General features: G+C 45.3%; 1 protein-coding gene across 2 annotated transcripts in view; it reads left to right on the top strand.

The window, feature by feature from the left end:
- LOC115475946 (lysosomal protective protein-like) overlaps positions 1-15978 on the top strand; it is a 65130-nt gene that overhangs the window by 33560 nt on the left and 15592 nt on the right. The window contains exons 12-14 of one of the 2 annotated variants that reach the window (XM_030212027.1): positions 6916-6991; positions 13547-13636; positions 15807-15908. In XM_030212027.1, the coding sequence (XP_030067887.1) occupies positions 6916-6991; positions 13547-13636; positions 15807-15908 (268 nt within the window). The remainder of the gene's footprint in view (positions 1-6915; positions 6992-13546; positions 13637-15806; positions 15909-15978) is intronic. The other variant, XM_030212028.1, reaches the window with a different exon arrangement.

Below are 15978 nucleotides of genomic sequence, written 5' to 3'. Positions count from 1 at the left end.
CCAGACCTGAAGGCGAAATCAAATTCCTTTCCAGTAGGCTATAGCCTTAGGATAGGACCACCAAATGTGGCCCATAGTCCCAACTCCTCCACAGTTTCTCCAACAACTCGCAGATACTCTAGGAAACATATGGTGCAAACGTACCGGAGTAAGATACCACCTATAAAATACCTTGATAGCGTTTTCCTTCACAGCCACCACTATAGAAGACTTCAAAATGCACTTCTCCAATTGCAACCAGTCAGCATCGGATAAAGTAAAATTCAACTCCTGTTCCCATTGTCTACGATGTAGATGGGAAGGCTTGAGACGCGTCCCCAAATAGCCATATAGAAAGGTTATCATTCCTCGTGTACTCCGAGAGTCCACACACACTTCCTCTAGGGGATGAACCTCTCGCCTCCGACACGCCACATAAGCAGGCCCTGTCAAAATGTGTGTCAATTGCCCATAGGCATATTTGTCACAGGCTTGAAGCCTATAATCAGTCATCAATGTCTCAAAGGGTACTAAGTCCTCTCCCACATGCAGTTGACCCAACATATCCAATCCCGAAGCCGCCCACTTACAGAAAGTTGTGTTCCCCATTCCCGCACCAAACAGAGGATTATCAACAATCAGAGCCAATCCAGACACTGGAGGTTGGCGTTCCCGGAACATTTGGTCCCAGTAATAAAAAGTAGCCTGCACCATAGGCGGAAATCGATCAACTTGTCCCCTATATTTACCTGGAAGCCACATTAAATGCCCCAGCCTACGAGAACCCACTAGATCTTGTTCAAGGTGTACCCACAATTTATGATCTTCCCTTCGGAACCACTCAACAGCCGATCTAGCCTGCGTGGCACAATAGTACCAATACAGATTAGGTACCCTCAAACCTCCAGCCCGCTTACTTTTGTACAGGAAGGCTCCCGGCAAGCGCGGTCGTTTCTGATGCCAAACAAAGCGAATCAGGCTATCCTGTAGGCTGGATATAAATGCCCTGGATACACGCAAAGGGAGCACCTGGAATAAATACAGCAAACAGGGTAAAATGTTCATTTTAAGTGCAGCTAGGAGAGATCTATCACACTCCATCTATCTAAATCCCTCAGGACCTCTTTCTGAAGAACCGGGTAGTTAACAGCAAACAAATCTGATAAGTTTCCTGGCAAATCTGATAAGTTTCCTGGGATCTGTACTCCTAAATATCTAATATCCCGATCTGTCCACTTAAAGTCAAAGGATGCCCTCAGCGCCTCCAACCGCTCCGGCGACATCCCCACAGCCAGACCAATGGATTTACTCGCGTTTAGTTTGTAGCCAGATATCCTTGAATAGGCCTCTATCTCTTTCATTAAGTTTGGAAGGGAAACCACCGGGTTGGTTAATGATAAAAGCACATTGGCCGCAAATAAAGCAATTTTGTAATCCTGGGCCCTCACTCGCACTCCAGTAATGTCAACATTCTCCCGAATAGCAACCGCCAAGGGCTCCATCGCCAGAGCGAACAGCAGGGGCGACAGCGGGCATCCCTGCCGGGTGCCACGACCCAGGTAAAACATCCCCGAGTTCCCACCATTTACTCTCACACAAGCCTGTGGCAAGGTGTACAGTGCTTGGATCCAAGTTCTATAATAGGGGCCAATTCCCACTCTATTCAAAACTTTATCCAGATATCCCCAGTGGACTCGGTCGAAGGCCTTTTCAGCATCCAACCCCAATAATACCACTGGCCGGGCCCTCGACCAAGCTGCATCAAGTAAGTCCAGCGTTCTACGGATGTTGTCCAGAGCCTATCTATTTGCTATAAAACCAACTTGATCTGGATGCACCAGACTAGGCAACGTCTCACCCAAGCGATTTGCCAACACCTTAGCCAAAATTTTTACGTCCGTGCTGAGTATAGAAATGGGGCGATAAGATGCACACTCAGTAATATCTTTATCTGGCTTTGGTATCACAGCCACCCAAGCCTCCATCATTGATTTCGGAAAAGGCGCACACCCTCCGGTACCGAGTTAATAACCAACATCAAATAGGGCGCCAAGTCCCCCACAAAAGTCTTTAAAAAATCATTTGACTCTTCTCTCTCCTTCTCTGCTCATATCCAGCAGATTGCCAAGACCTGTCGTTTCTTTCTTTACAACATCCGTAAAATCCGCCCCTTTCTTTCCGAGCACTCTACCAAAACCCTCATCCACACCCTTGTCACCTCTCGTTTAGACTACTGCAATCTGCTTCTTGCTGGCCTCCCACTTAGTCACCTCTCCCCTCTCCAGTCGGTTCAAAACTCTGCTGCCCGTCTCATCTTCCGCCAGGGTCGCTTTACTCATACTACCCCTCTCCTCAAGACCCTTCACTGGCTCCCTATCCGTTTTCGCATCCTGTTCAAACTTCTTCTACTAACCTATAAATGTATTCACTCTGCTGCTCCCCAGTATCTCTCCACACTCGTCCTTCCCTACACCCCTTCCCGTGCACTCCGCTCCATGGATAAATCCTTCTTATCTGTTCCCTTCTCCACTACTGCCAACTCCAGACTTCGTGCCTTCTGTCGCTGCACCCTACGCCTGGAATAAACTTCCTGAGCCCCTACGTCTTGCCCCATCCTTGGCCACCTTTAAATCTAGACTGAAAGCCCACCTCTTTAACATTGCTTTTGACTCGTAACCACTTGTAACCACTCGCCTCCACCTACCCTCCTCTCTTCCTTCCCATTCACATTAATTGATTTGATTTGCTTACTTTATTTATTTTTTGTCTATTAGATTGTAAGCTCTTTGAGCAGGGACTGTCTTTCTTCTATGTTTGTGCAGCGCTGCGTATGCCTTGTAGCGCTATATAAATGCTAAATAGTAGTAGTAGTAGTGGTAAATCCATCTAATCCCGGCACCTTCCCCGTCGGCAGCGCTTTAAAGAGTTACTTCCTTCACCGTCACTGGTGCTTCCAAATCTCTCTTCTGTGATTCAGATAACACCGACATACCCAGGTCTGCCAAGTATTGGTCAACAGCTTCAGTCTGTACAGCAGCATCCTCTTTATAGAGATTCTCATAAAAAAGGGCAAAACGCTCCCTAATCTTATCTGAGGTGTATAACATAGTACCCCTATCATCCTTTACTCTCAAAATGTGCCTGTCTGCCCTCATCTTTCTTAACTTAGTGGCCAGCAACCTGCCCGGTTTGTTTGTAAATTCATAGTGGACTTGTCGCAGGCGTGCATTAACAAATTGCAAGTTCTCATCATGCAAAGCTGCCAGCTCCAGTCGTACTGTCTGTAGTTTCCGGAAATCAGATACAGAGCCAAAGGCCCTATACCTGTCCTCCAGAGCACCCAACCGCTCCATACATTGGGCCAGTCTCACTTTGTGAGTTCTAGAGCACTGACTAGCACATTTAATAAAGTAGCCTCTAGACACTGCTTTAAATGCATCCCATACTGTACCTAAGTCTGGTCCAGATTCCATGTTAAGGTCAAAGTACTCCTTCAGTACAGAGCGAAAGTTAGCTACAACCTCTGGGTCCTGTAATAATCAATTGTTAAAAGTCCACCTATGGTCTCGCATCTCTTCCTTCAAGGAAGGAATTACTGCCCAGACTGGTGCATGATCTGAAATTGTAGTATGCCCAATAAATGAATCACCCCCCCCCCCCCCCCCCCCCCCCCCAATCTGACAAGCCCTTGTCCAAAAAAACATAATCCAGTCGGGAGTGGGAGAAGTGTACTTGTAAATGAAATGTATAGTCCCTTCTCCCCGAGTGTCCTAATCTCCATACATCATAGAGTACCAAAGCCTCTACAAAATTCCCCAAAGCTTTAGAAATTCTATAATCATTGGAGGAGGGAACAGCAGTCCTATCCAACCTAGGTTGCATAGTGGCGTTAAAATCTCCCGCCACTATCACCTTACCTCGGGCAAAGTTCTGCAACTCCTGCCTCTCATTAGGGGCGTAAACGCTTGCCAATGTATACTCCTCCCTTTCCAACATAACATGTAGGAAGAGAAAACGACCCTCAGAGTCCCTCTTGGAGTGCAGATGTTGCATCTGGACATTCTTATGGAACATAATAGCCACTCCCCTTTTCTTGACACTTTTAACATCAGAAGTACATAAGTACATAAGTAGTGCCATACTGGGAAAGACCAAAGGTCCATCTAGCCCAGCATCCTGTCACCGACAGTGGCCAATCCAGGTCAAGGGCACCTGGCACGCTCCCCAAACGTAAAAACATTCCAGACAAGTTATACCTAAAAATGCGGAATTTTTCCAAGTCCATTTAATAGCGGTCTATGGACTTGTCCTTTAGGAATCTATCTAACCCCTTTTTAAACTCCGTCAAGCTAACCGCCCGTACCACGTTCTCCGGCAACGAATTCCAGAGTCTAATTACACGTTGGGTGAAGAAAAATTTTCTCCGATTCGTTTTAAATTTACCACACTGTAGCTTCAACTCATGCCCTCTAGTCCTAGTATTTTTGGATAGCGTGAACAGTCGCTTCACATCCACCCGATCCATTCCACTCATTATTTTATACACTTCTATCATATCTCCCCTCAGCCGTCTCTTCTCCAAGCTGAAAAGCCCTAGCCTTCTCAGCCTCTCTTCATAGGAAAGTCGTCCCATCCCCACTATCATTTTCGTCGCCCTTCGCTGTACCTTTTCCAAGCATAAAAGATTTTTGGGTATTGCAGAGAGGTCAACAGGCCCTCATGTTTTTTGTGGAAATGAGTTTCTTGCAGGAATACCACTTGGGGGGGCGCATCAGCTGTAGTTCCCTAAGTAATGAATGCCTTTTAAATGGAGTATTTAAACCTTTTATATTATATGTGAGAACTTTAAAATCAACCATCTACCTCACTATATATAGAACACTTGCTGGATGAAAGAGTCGCTTCCTACCTCCCCCCTTGCTCCCCTTAACTCCCCCCAAAACCCACCCAGCTATCCCCCGGCTTCTTCCCCGAACCCGCCCTCTCAATCCTCCCCTCCCCCCTCTCAACCCCCCACCAAACAGCGCACTAAGCCACTGAATGGGACAACAGAGGAACAATGACCCAGGAGCCAAATTCATACCCCTCAATCCCCCCACCCCCCCCCCACCTTTATTTTTCACATTTATATTATCCTTCTCCTTTCTCGTGCAGTATAAGCAGCCAAATCTACTCAAGAAAAAATGCAAAGTTTCATATACAAGCACCCTTTGCATAATAACAGCAGCCTAACGCTTGTCAAACCAGTTCAGACTACCAGTCTTAAGTTTGAGTACCATGGCGTTTTGTTGCCTTTTCCACTCTCTGCCACTTTTGAAGCCGTTCCTTGGTAGAGGAAGCCAGCCCCACTGGTACAAACTCCTTGGGGGCCAATCCAGCCTCGTGTAGATTTTTCCACACAGCTCCTACCGATCGACAACGGTGCTAATCCCCCTTGAGTTCGAAACATATCGCAAAAGGGAAAGCCCAGCGGTATTCTATTTTTTCTTTTAACAAAATCTCAAGAATTGGCTTCATGGCCCGCCTCTGGTTTAAGGTAAACAAAGAAAGATCTTGAAATATGTAGACGCGGGCATCATTGTACTTTAACACAGGATTCTGACGAGCCTTCTGCCAAAGCTGATCTTTGCACGCGTAGGTGGAAAAGCGCACAACAATGTCTCTCGGCTTATTATCTTTGGGTTTACCCAAAGCTCTATGGGCTCGCTCTATTCCCAGCGTTTCAGCGTCAAAAGTCTCACCCATGAGTTGCACACACAGGGCACGCACTACTGCTGGAACATTCTCCTTGTCGCCATTTTCAGGTACGCCCCGAAATCGAAGGTTCTGCCGACATCCGTGGTTCTCAATATCATCCAGTTTATATTGCAGATCTTCGGCTTGTGCACCTAGCTTAGCCATGCTCAATTCTATAGCCTCGTACTTGTCCGCCTGCTCATCCACCCCTTCTTCTAGCGCTTCCGCTCTACCTCCAAGTTCCTGCATGTCCACGCTGAGGGCATCCACGTGCTCCAGAATCTCATTTTTGGAAGCACGGATTTCTGCCCGTATTGCCTCTAAACTTTGTCAAGTCCTGTGGGGCTCTTGGGATTAGCCGCACGATCGCCTCGTTCCACACGAGCCAGAGTCAGACCCCGAAGATTCCCGCGCCCCGGGGGATGCATGGCGCGACGAGCCCCGCACAGATTTTCTACTCATTTTGCACCCTGGTCCGTGGGTGGATCTCTGGGCGTCGTTTAGAGTTGATTTCAAAGGATAATATAACGCTTGTAGCTGTAAAAAGGTAGGGAAGCTCGGGAGCTAAGAGACTTAAGCGGCCATTCAGCTCCGTGACGTCACTTCCTCCGATGGATGAGATTTTTAAAATATAAACTTGGTCTTTCAGATGGTTCCTTGTCTGTGTGTTGAGGTTGCAAATGTAAGGAAGCAGTATGTTGTCCATCCCTACTCTGTGTATTTATACTTAGCGGAGATTGGGTGGCAACACCAGTAATTGGGAAGCAAAGCCAATGCTGGGCAGACTTCTATGGTCTGTGCCCTGAAAATGGCAAGGACAAATCAAGGTCAAGTATACATATAAAGTTATCACTTACCATGTGTATTATCTTGTTAGGCAGACTGGATGGACCGTACATGTCTTTATAAGCCATCATCTACTATGTCACTATGAGGTGTATTTTCAAAGCACTTAGACTTACAAAGTTCCATAGTAACCTAAGGAACTTTGTAAGTCTAAGTATTTTGAAAATGAGCCCCTATGTCTTTTAGGGGCTAGGTAAGGCAGTTCTTCATTTTGGAACAGAAACCTATTGAGTGTAGATCTCCAGTGGGGCCTGCTGACACAGTAAATGACGGCAGGTAAAGACCTGCATGGTCTGTCCAACAGTCACATTCGCATGCCATCCTATAAAACTAGATATAAAACGTTTTTCACAGTTCTGAAGTGTTCGAACATTACGGACGTATAGTGACAGACATGACCAAACAGTATCTGAAGCTGCTGAGCGCCTTGGTGAGTTCCCAGTAGGATTATAACTGGTTGAGGGGTTTTAGAGACTAAAAAAGTGATGAGATATCTAAACAGATCTAGTAATGGAAGATAATCTGGAGCTTCAGAAGTGTGAAATCTTTAGAGGAAACACAGCCTCCCATCATGTGTGTGAGTGTATGTGTATATATATATGTATATGTATGTATGTATGTATGTATATGTATATATATATATATATATATATACAGTGGTGGAAATAAGTATTTGATCCCTTGCTGATTTTGTAAGTTTGCCCACTGACAAAGACATGAGCAGCCCATAATTGAAGGGTAGGTTATTGGTAACAGTGAGAGATAGCACATCACAAATTAAATCCGGAAAATCACATTGTGGAAAGTATATGAATTTATTTGCATTCTGCAGAGGGAAATAAGTATTTGATCCCCCACCAACCAGTAAGAGATCTGGCCCCTACAGACCAGGTAGATGCTCCAAATCAACTCGTTACCTGCATGACAGACAGCTGTCGGCAATGGTCACCTGTATGAAAGACACCTGTCCACAGACTCAGTGAATCAGTCAGACTCTAACCTCTACAAAATGGCCAAGAGCAAGGAGCTGTCTAAGGATGTCAGGGACAAGATCATACACCTGCACAAGGCTGGAATGGGCTACAAAACCATCAGTAAGACGCTGGGCGAGAAGGAGACAACTGTTGGTGCCATAGTAAGAAAATGGAAGAAGTACAAAATGACTGTCAATCGACAAAGATCTGGGGCTCCACGCAAAATCTCACCTCGTGGGGTATCCTTGATCATGAGGAAGGTTAGAAATCAGCCTACAACTACAAGGGGGGAACTTGTCAATGATCTCAAGGCAGCTGGGACCACTGTCACCACGAAAACCATTGGTAACACATTACGACATAACGGATTGCAATCCTGTAGTGCCCGCAAGGTCCCCCTGCTCCGGAAGGCACATGTGACGGCCCGTCTGAAGTTTGCCAGTGAACACCTGGATGATGCCGAGAGTGATTGGGAGAAGGTGCTGTGGTCAGATGAGACAAAAATTGAGCTCTTTGGCATGAACTCAACTCGCCGTGTTTGGAGGAAGAGAAATGCTGCCTATGACCCAAAGAACACCGTCCCCACTGTCAAGCATGGAGGTGGAAATGTTATGTTTTGGGGGTGTTTCTCTGCTAAGGGCACAGGACTACTTCACCGCATCAATGGGAGAATGGATGGGGCCATGTACCGTACAATTCTGAGTGACAACCTCCTTCCCTCCGCCAGGGCCTTAAAAATGGGTCGTGGCTGGGTCTTCCAGCACGACAATGACCCAAAACATACAGCCAAGGCAACAAAGGAGTGGCTCAGGAAGAAGCACATTAGGGTCATGGAGTGGCCTAGCCAGTCACCAGACCTTAATCCCATTGAAAACTTATGGAGGGAGCTGAAGCTGCGAGTTGCCAAGCGACAGCCCAGAACTCTTAATGATTTAGAGATGATCTGCAAAGAGGAGTGGACCAAAATTCCTCCTGACATGTGTGCAAACCTCATCATCAACTACAGAAGACGTCTGACCGCTGTGCTTGCCAACAAGGGTTTTGCCACCAAGTATTAGGTCTTGTTTGCCAGAGGGATTAAATACTTATTTCCCTCTGCAGAATGCAAATAAATTCATATACTTTCCACAATGTGATTTTCCGGATTTAATTTGTGATGTGCTATCTCTCACTGTTACCAATAACCTACCCTTCAATTATGGGCTGCTCATGTCTTTGTCAGTGGGCAAACTTACAAAATCAGCAAGGGATCAAATACTTATTTCCACCACTGTATATATATATATATATATATATATATATATATATATATACACACACACTAGTAAAAAAAAAAAAAAAGGCCTGTTTCTGACACAAATGAAACGGGCGCTAGCAAGGTTTTCCTCAGCTCCCCTGCAGCCACCCATGTCCAGCGACTCTCCTCTCCCCCTGCGCCCACTGCAGCCACCCATGTCCAGCGAACCTCGTCTCTCCCCTGCCCCCCCTCCAGCCACCCATGTCCAGCGACCCTCCTCTGGACATGGATCAGCTGTGAGGCATGTTTTTTTTTCCTCCCCGTGTTCTGAAGTTGACATCACAATGGCTATGGTGATGTCAGCCTGATCTTTTGAGCCTAGCAGACCAACTCGGAATGAGCCACGGTCCCAGGCAAGTCAGAACGTTGGAGGTGAGAATTATTATATAGGATATCAAACATATAAATGGCAAGTGATCGACTCACCTGCAAATGCGCAGTAGAGACTTCCCTTTCTGTCCTGCCCTCGCGTCAACTCTCTATCACAGTTGATAACACCCTCATCGTCCCCGTCTCATCTGCCCGCAACCTCGGAGTCATCTTCGACTTCTCCCTCTCCTTCTCTGCGCATATCCAGCAGATAGCCAAGACCTGTCACTCCTTCCTCTATAACATTAGCAAAATTCGCCCTTTCCTCTCCGAGCACACCACCCGAACTCTCATCCACTCCCTCATTACCTCTCACCTTGACTACTGCAACCTACTTCTCACTGGTCTCCCACTTTGCCATCTATCCCCCCTTCAGTCCGTTCAGAACTCTGCTGCACATCTTATCTTCTGCCTCGACCAATACACTCATATTACCACCACCCCCCCTCCTTAAGTCACTTCACTGGCTTCCAATCAGGTACCGCATACAGTTCAAGCTTCTCCTCTTCACCTACAAATGCACTCGATCTGCAGCCCCTCCTTACCTCTCATCTCCCCTTACGTTCCTACCCGTAACCTCCGCTCTCAAGACAAATCCCTCCTCTCAGTACCTTTCTCCACCACCGCCAACTCCAGGCTCCGCCCTTTCTGCCTCGCCTCACCCCATACCTGGAATGCAGTCCCTGAGCCCATCCGCCAGGCCCCCTCCCTGCCCATCTTCAAATCCTTGCTCAAAGCCCACCTTTTCAGTGTCGCCTTCGACACCTAACCACCATACCTTTATTCAGGAAATCTAGACTGCCTCAACTTGACATTTCGCCCATTAGATTGTAAGCTCCTTAGAGCAAGGACTGTCCTTTTTGTTAATCTGTACAGCGCTGCGTAACCCTAGTAGCGCTCTAGAAATATTAAGTAGTAGAGGGAAACAGAGTCGGACTGACAGATGCTGCCACTGGAGCCTGCGAACATCGCGCGCACCAACCTCCACCCTCCCTCCCTCCCCATCCCCGCCGCCTCTACCGCCCCCCTCCGTATCGGGCCCCCTGCACTGACCTGGCAGCGCCTCTCACCTCCGTGTGGAAGTGCTGCAGGCAGCAGCAGAGCGATCTGCTGCTGCCTGCAGCGCTTTCACACGGAGGTGAGAGGCGCTGTCAGGTCAGTGCAGGGGGCCCGGCACGGAGGGGGGAGAGAGCGGCGGCGAGGAGGGTAGCTGGAAATCTCTCCCGTTTTTACAGGCTTAACAGCTAGTATATATATATATTAGAGGAAACATGTATGTGTGTATACACACACACACACACACACAAACGTGCTGTGTTTCCTCTAAACATTTCACACTTCTGAAGCTCCAGATTATCTTCCATTACTAGATCTGTTTAGATATGTTGTCACTTTTTTATTCTCTGGAGCCAGAAACTTTGAATGTACTAACCATCTTTGGGAGAAGAGTGATCAACATTTTATTTTCCTGCTGACAAATCTCTCGTTTGTTTGGATTTTGCTCACACCTTTTTCAGTAGTAGCTCAAGGTGATTTACATTCAGGTACACTAACTCCATCCACTGAGTTACAGCAAGAACAGCAGTTTAAATTGGGACAAGCAAACCTGGCTTACACTGACATGTGCAGGTCATTGGGAAACTGTCAGCTTCTGTTTACTGGTGGAGACTTGGGGCTAGGTTAAGTGTGCTAATGCTATTAACACATCCCATTAAAGAGGATCCCTTGTAGAAAATGGGACCTGTGAGAACAAAGGATAACCAGATGAGAAGTGGGAACTGAGGGGGGTGTTTTTAGCGCGTGTTAAAAATAGGCAAACACTAAAGACGCCAATGCATTCCTACGGGCATCTTTAGCATTTAGAGCGTGCCTATTTTTAACGCACGCTAAAAATGCCAGCATACCCAAGTAAAAGACCCCTTAAATTAGGCTGTTCAAAACAGACCAAGGACTCTCAATATGTGGTTAAAACTTTTTTTTATTTGACGGTGACTTGACACGGTACCATGTTTTGGCATGGGAGTGTTTGTTAAAATATTTGTCGTACACAAACTTTTTCTCAGATCTTAGTGGCGTCCATAAGCGACACAATTCTTTTTATCCATCAACGATCTTTTATCAAGACCAGCAAAGCTCCTGTTTTAAAGACACACCATTGAAAATACTTGTCTATTGAATATTTTTTATCAAGACTTTCTATGCTCCTATTTTAAAGACAAATTATTGAAAACATTTGCATACGATGAATATTTTAACAAAGACTTCTGAGACAGGCAGGCATGTGCCGAAACATAGTACCGTGTCGAGTCACCTTCAAATAAAAGTTTCAGCTGCTTATTGTGAGTTCTTGGTCTGTTTTGAACAGCCTGATTCAGTTCCCACTTGTCTGGTTGTGATTATCACGTGGGACTTCGTTGTTCTTTCCTCTTTTGTGGTTTCTCTGTAACAAAGGATAAAACATTTTGCATGACAACACGTGCAAAATCATGGTATTTCAATTAGAGAAAAATGAATGTGATCTGTGAGCTAAACTGTCTAATTTTGAAATGGTTCAGATCATAAAGCTGTCAATATAACATACATATGGGCTCATTTTCAAAGCACTTAGGCTTATAAAGTTCCATAGGTTTCTGTGGGGCTCATTTTCAAAGTACTTTGTAAATCTAAGTACTACTACTACTACTACTACTATTTAGCATTTCTATAGCGCTACAAGGCATACGCAGCGCTGCACAAACATAGAAGAAAGACAGTCCCTGCTCAAAGAGCTTACAATCTAATAGACAAAAAATAAATAAAGTAAGCAAATCAAATCAATTAATGTGGACGGGAAGGAAGAGAGGAGGGTAGGTGGAGGTGAGTGGTTACGAGTCAAAAGCAATGTTAAAGAGGTGGGCTTTCAGTCTAGATTTAAAGGTGGCCAAGGATGGGGCAAGACGTAGGGGCTCAGGAAGTTTATTCCAGGCGTAGGGTGCAGCGAGACAGAAGGCGCGAAGTCTGGAGTTGGCAGTAGTGGAGAAGGGAACAGATAAGAAGGATTTATCCATGGAGCGGAGTGCACGGGAAGGGGTGTAGGGAAGGACGAGTGTGGAGAGATACTGGGGAGCAGCAGAGTGAGTACTTTGAAAATACACCTCACAGTGTGTATGGTAGTATACTCTTAACAAATCCAGCCCTTAATTTGAATAGGAGCTGAATTAACTGATTGACAAGAGCAGGCCATCTTTTTTGTCTGCAACAGCAATGGGGTTTGTTCAGGTAGATTTATCTGAAGTCTGCACTGAGCCTGCTGTGCTTAATGCTCTGACCTGTAGAAATAGACTAAGCTACCTGTTTAGTCCCAATCTCGCCCTTGCATAAAATGAGATTGGAGGGAATAAGGAGCAGTAGAGGACACCGTAGTATGACTTCAATCAGTCGTCACTAGATTAAGTGACCAGGAAGGTAAATGTAAAGAGAGCATAAGACAGTCCTGGGCTGGAAAAATGGAGAGCTGCTTAAGGCCTTGGGTAATTGTACAGCGCTGCGTAACCCTAGTAGCGCTTTAGAAATGTTAAGTAGTAGTAGTAGTAGTACCTCTTGGTCACTCAAAGTATTTCTTGAGTTGTAGGCTTGAATAAGTGGTGAGGTTTTGTTTTTGGTCTGTGGTGTTCAGTATTCATAATATCAGAATGGCTACTACACTATTTCAGTTTATTAATCACACCAAGTAATTTCTCTTGGTTTTTTTTTTTTTTTGGGGGGGGGGCTTTTTCAGCAGGCTTCTGGGACTTGTTTTGGGTCGGGTGGGATGGCATCCTGTATTAAATACAGTACAACGCCAATTATCCGGACTACCCTCTGCAGGGGGTGGTCTGGATAATCATAAATCCGGATCGTTGGAAAAAACTTTGGAATATTAAAGTAGCTCACCAGAAGGATATGGCACTGTCTGGAGCTGGATAGAAAGACGGCCCGGCGAAGCTCCACTGAGCAGCTCGATCCTCTTATTGATGCCACACATGGCAAGCAGGCAGTGGAGCTTCACGTGGGCTTCTTTCTATCCACCTCCAGACGGTTCTGCATCCTTCTGGTGAGCAATTTTTCAACTATCTGTGGGAAATGGAGACTGGTGGGTGATTCTGATCTGGATGATCGGCATTCAGGTAATCGGGTGTTTTTACTGTGCTCTTGTATGTATGAGTGAATTTTCTTCCCTATCATAGTATTATAGTTCCTTTCCTTGCCATATTAGTCTGTAAACCGCTTGGTCCTACATGTCAGGTGGCGTAGCAAATCCTGAATAAATAAATGAGATGTTAAACAATCTGCCCCTTGGGGGGGGGGGGGTTGTCTTTCTCCTCAGACATACCGAATCTTGGTATATAATGGAGATGTGGACATGGCCTGTAACTTCCTTGGAAATCAGTGGTTTGTAGATGCATTACAGCAGAAGGTAAGAAGGATTCAGCATGCGATGGGGGGGGGGGGGGAGGTGCTGAGGTACAGGCTGTATTGGACAGGCAGACTTTGAAATGTGCTGTTTTTTGATCTGTCCAGTTATTTGGGGTTTTAAATGAATCGCAGGAACTGTGGGGTGTGTTCTTTTTTTTTACTTGTTTTCATATAATAAACAGGTATAAGGAAATGCCTTCAAAGAACAACCATCCAATAACACAGTCCCACAGCCAGTTCATGTCACACCTTTACCTGGTTGTACCTCCAGTAGGGCACCTTTATTGATTGATACTTATATCCCACATAATCCAAATTCCAGTTATTCAGTTCTATATGGCTTACGATAACAAGATAATAATATCATACAATATATTATTTCCAGCAAAATGAAGAACAGTATCAATATAGGAACTTTACAGATTAATGAGTTTAAGTGTGGAGGAGTGGCCTAGTGGTTAGGGTGGTGGACTTTGGTCCTGGGGAACTGAGGAACTGAGTTTGATTCCCACTTCAGGCACAGGCAGCTCCTTGTGACTCTGGGCAAGTCACTTAACCCTCCATTGCCCCATGTAAGCCGCATTGAGCCTGCCATGAGTCGGAAAGCGCGGGGTACAAATGTAACAAAAATAAAATAGATACTATTGGAGATTCTACATGGAATGTTGCTACTATCGGAGATTCTACATGGAATGTTGCTATTCCACTAGCAACATTCCATGTAGAAGGCTGCGCAGGCTTCTGTTTCTGTGAGTCTGACGTCCTGCACATACGTGCAGGACGTCAGACTCACAGAAGCAGAAGCCTGCGCGGCCACATTGGTGATCTGTAAGGGCCAACTTCTACATGGAATGTTGCTAGTGGAATAGCAACATTCCATGTAGAATCTCAAATAGTAGCAACAGTGGAGGAGTGGCCTAGTGGTTAGGGTGGTGGACTTTGGTCCTGAGGAACTGAGTTCAATTCCCACTTCAGGCACAGGCAGCTCCTTGTGACTCTGGGCAAGTCACTTAACCCTCCATTGCCCTATGTAAGCCGCATTGAGCCTGCCATGAGTGGGAAAGCGCGGGATACAAATGTAACAAAAAAAAAAAGTAGATCATAATATCTTTCTATTCAGTGAGTTGTACAATTAGTGCAAGAATTTTTGAAAAAGGAAGCCCTTTAGAAATTTTCAAAATGTTAAGTAATTGGTAAAGCACCTTTATCTCATTTGGCATGGAATTCCACCATTTTGAACCTAAGTGAGGAAAAATCCCTGTACAATGACTCAGGTTCTTGAAATCTCTGTAACTGGTTCCTATTTCTGCTTCCCCACTACCCCCAATAATAACTGCTGCCTCCAGCCCCAACTGAAAATGTTGCAGGTCCGCTGTCCATAGATTGCAGAGTGAAGCAACACAAAAACCTGCAAATCAGCTACAGTGTCTGGCAGTGGAGGGATTTTGTGTTGCTGAGGTGACACTAGAATTTGAATATATATTTGTTTTGTTTGGCAAGTGAGATACCTGGGACTGATGTGTTGCATACAACTTTTTGATATGGGATAGGTAAATTCATACTAAACTTACAATTGAAAAATTTAAATATTTAGACTTGCTTTGTTCAGCTGTGAATTTTAGTGTTCGGTGTGTCACATGCAGGAGTGTTGTCTGTCAGGTGTGTCACATCAGAAGAAAGGTTGAGAACTACTGACCTAGACAGATAAGCGTAACGAGTTAAAAGATAAATAGGACTAATTTTAAAGAGGAGAGTTTTTGTGTGCAAGTCAACGGTACGCAAATAGACTCAGCTAGGGTAGGAGTGAATAATTCCTCAAGGGTACTGGCTAGGGCCTCACAAACAATACCTTTATGACCTATTAAAGTGGCTAATTTATTTATTTATTTATTACATTTGTACCCCGCGCTTTCCCACTCATCGCAGGCTCAATGCGGCTTACATAGTAACAAGAGAATACAATCAATAGTAACAGAATCAACAAAGGGGTATGTGATAGGACAAATGAACAAGCAGTAAATGGGATAGAAGAGATATGAGAGAAAGGATAGGGATAGGTAAGGCGGCGGAGCGATTAAGGAGAGGATGGGAAGAGCATGGAGGGTAAGAAGGTTGAACCTTTTCAGACGGCCCTTTTTAAATCAAGGCTTCTGTGTTGTCTTCTGATCCAGCTGCAGGTGAATCGCAGAGCTTGGCTCTACAATGATGGGAACAGTGAACAGATTGGAGGGTTTGTGAAGGAATTCTCCAATATTGCTTTCCTGACCGTCAGGGTAAGTGTTTATATGCTTTTTTTTTTTTTTTGTCAGTGTGGTCTGGAGCGATTCCTTCTACAAACTAAAC

Source organism: Microcaecilia unicolor, chromosome 8, assembly GCF_901765095.1.
Source record: "Microcaecilia unicolor chromosome 8, aMicUni1.1, whole genome shotgun sequence".
Taxonomy (NCBI): domain Eukaryota; kingdom Metazoa; phylum Chordata; class Amphibia; order Gymnophiona; family Siphonopidae; genus Microcaecilia; species Microcaecilia unicolor.
The sequence above is the reverse complement of the archived record's forward strand: the minus strand, read 5'-3'. Positions and strand labels throughout refer to the sequence as shown.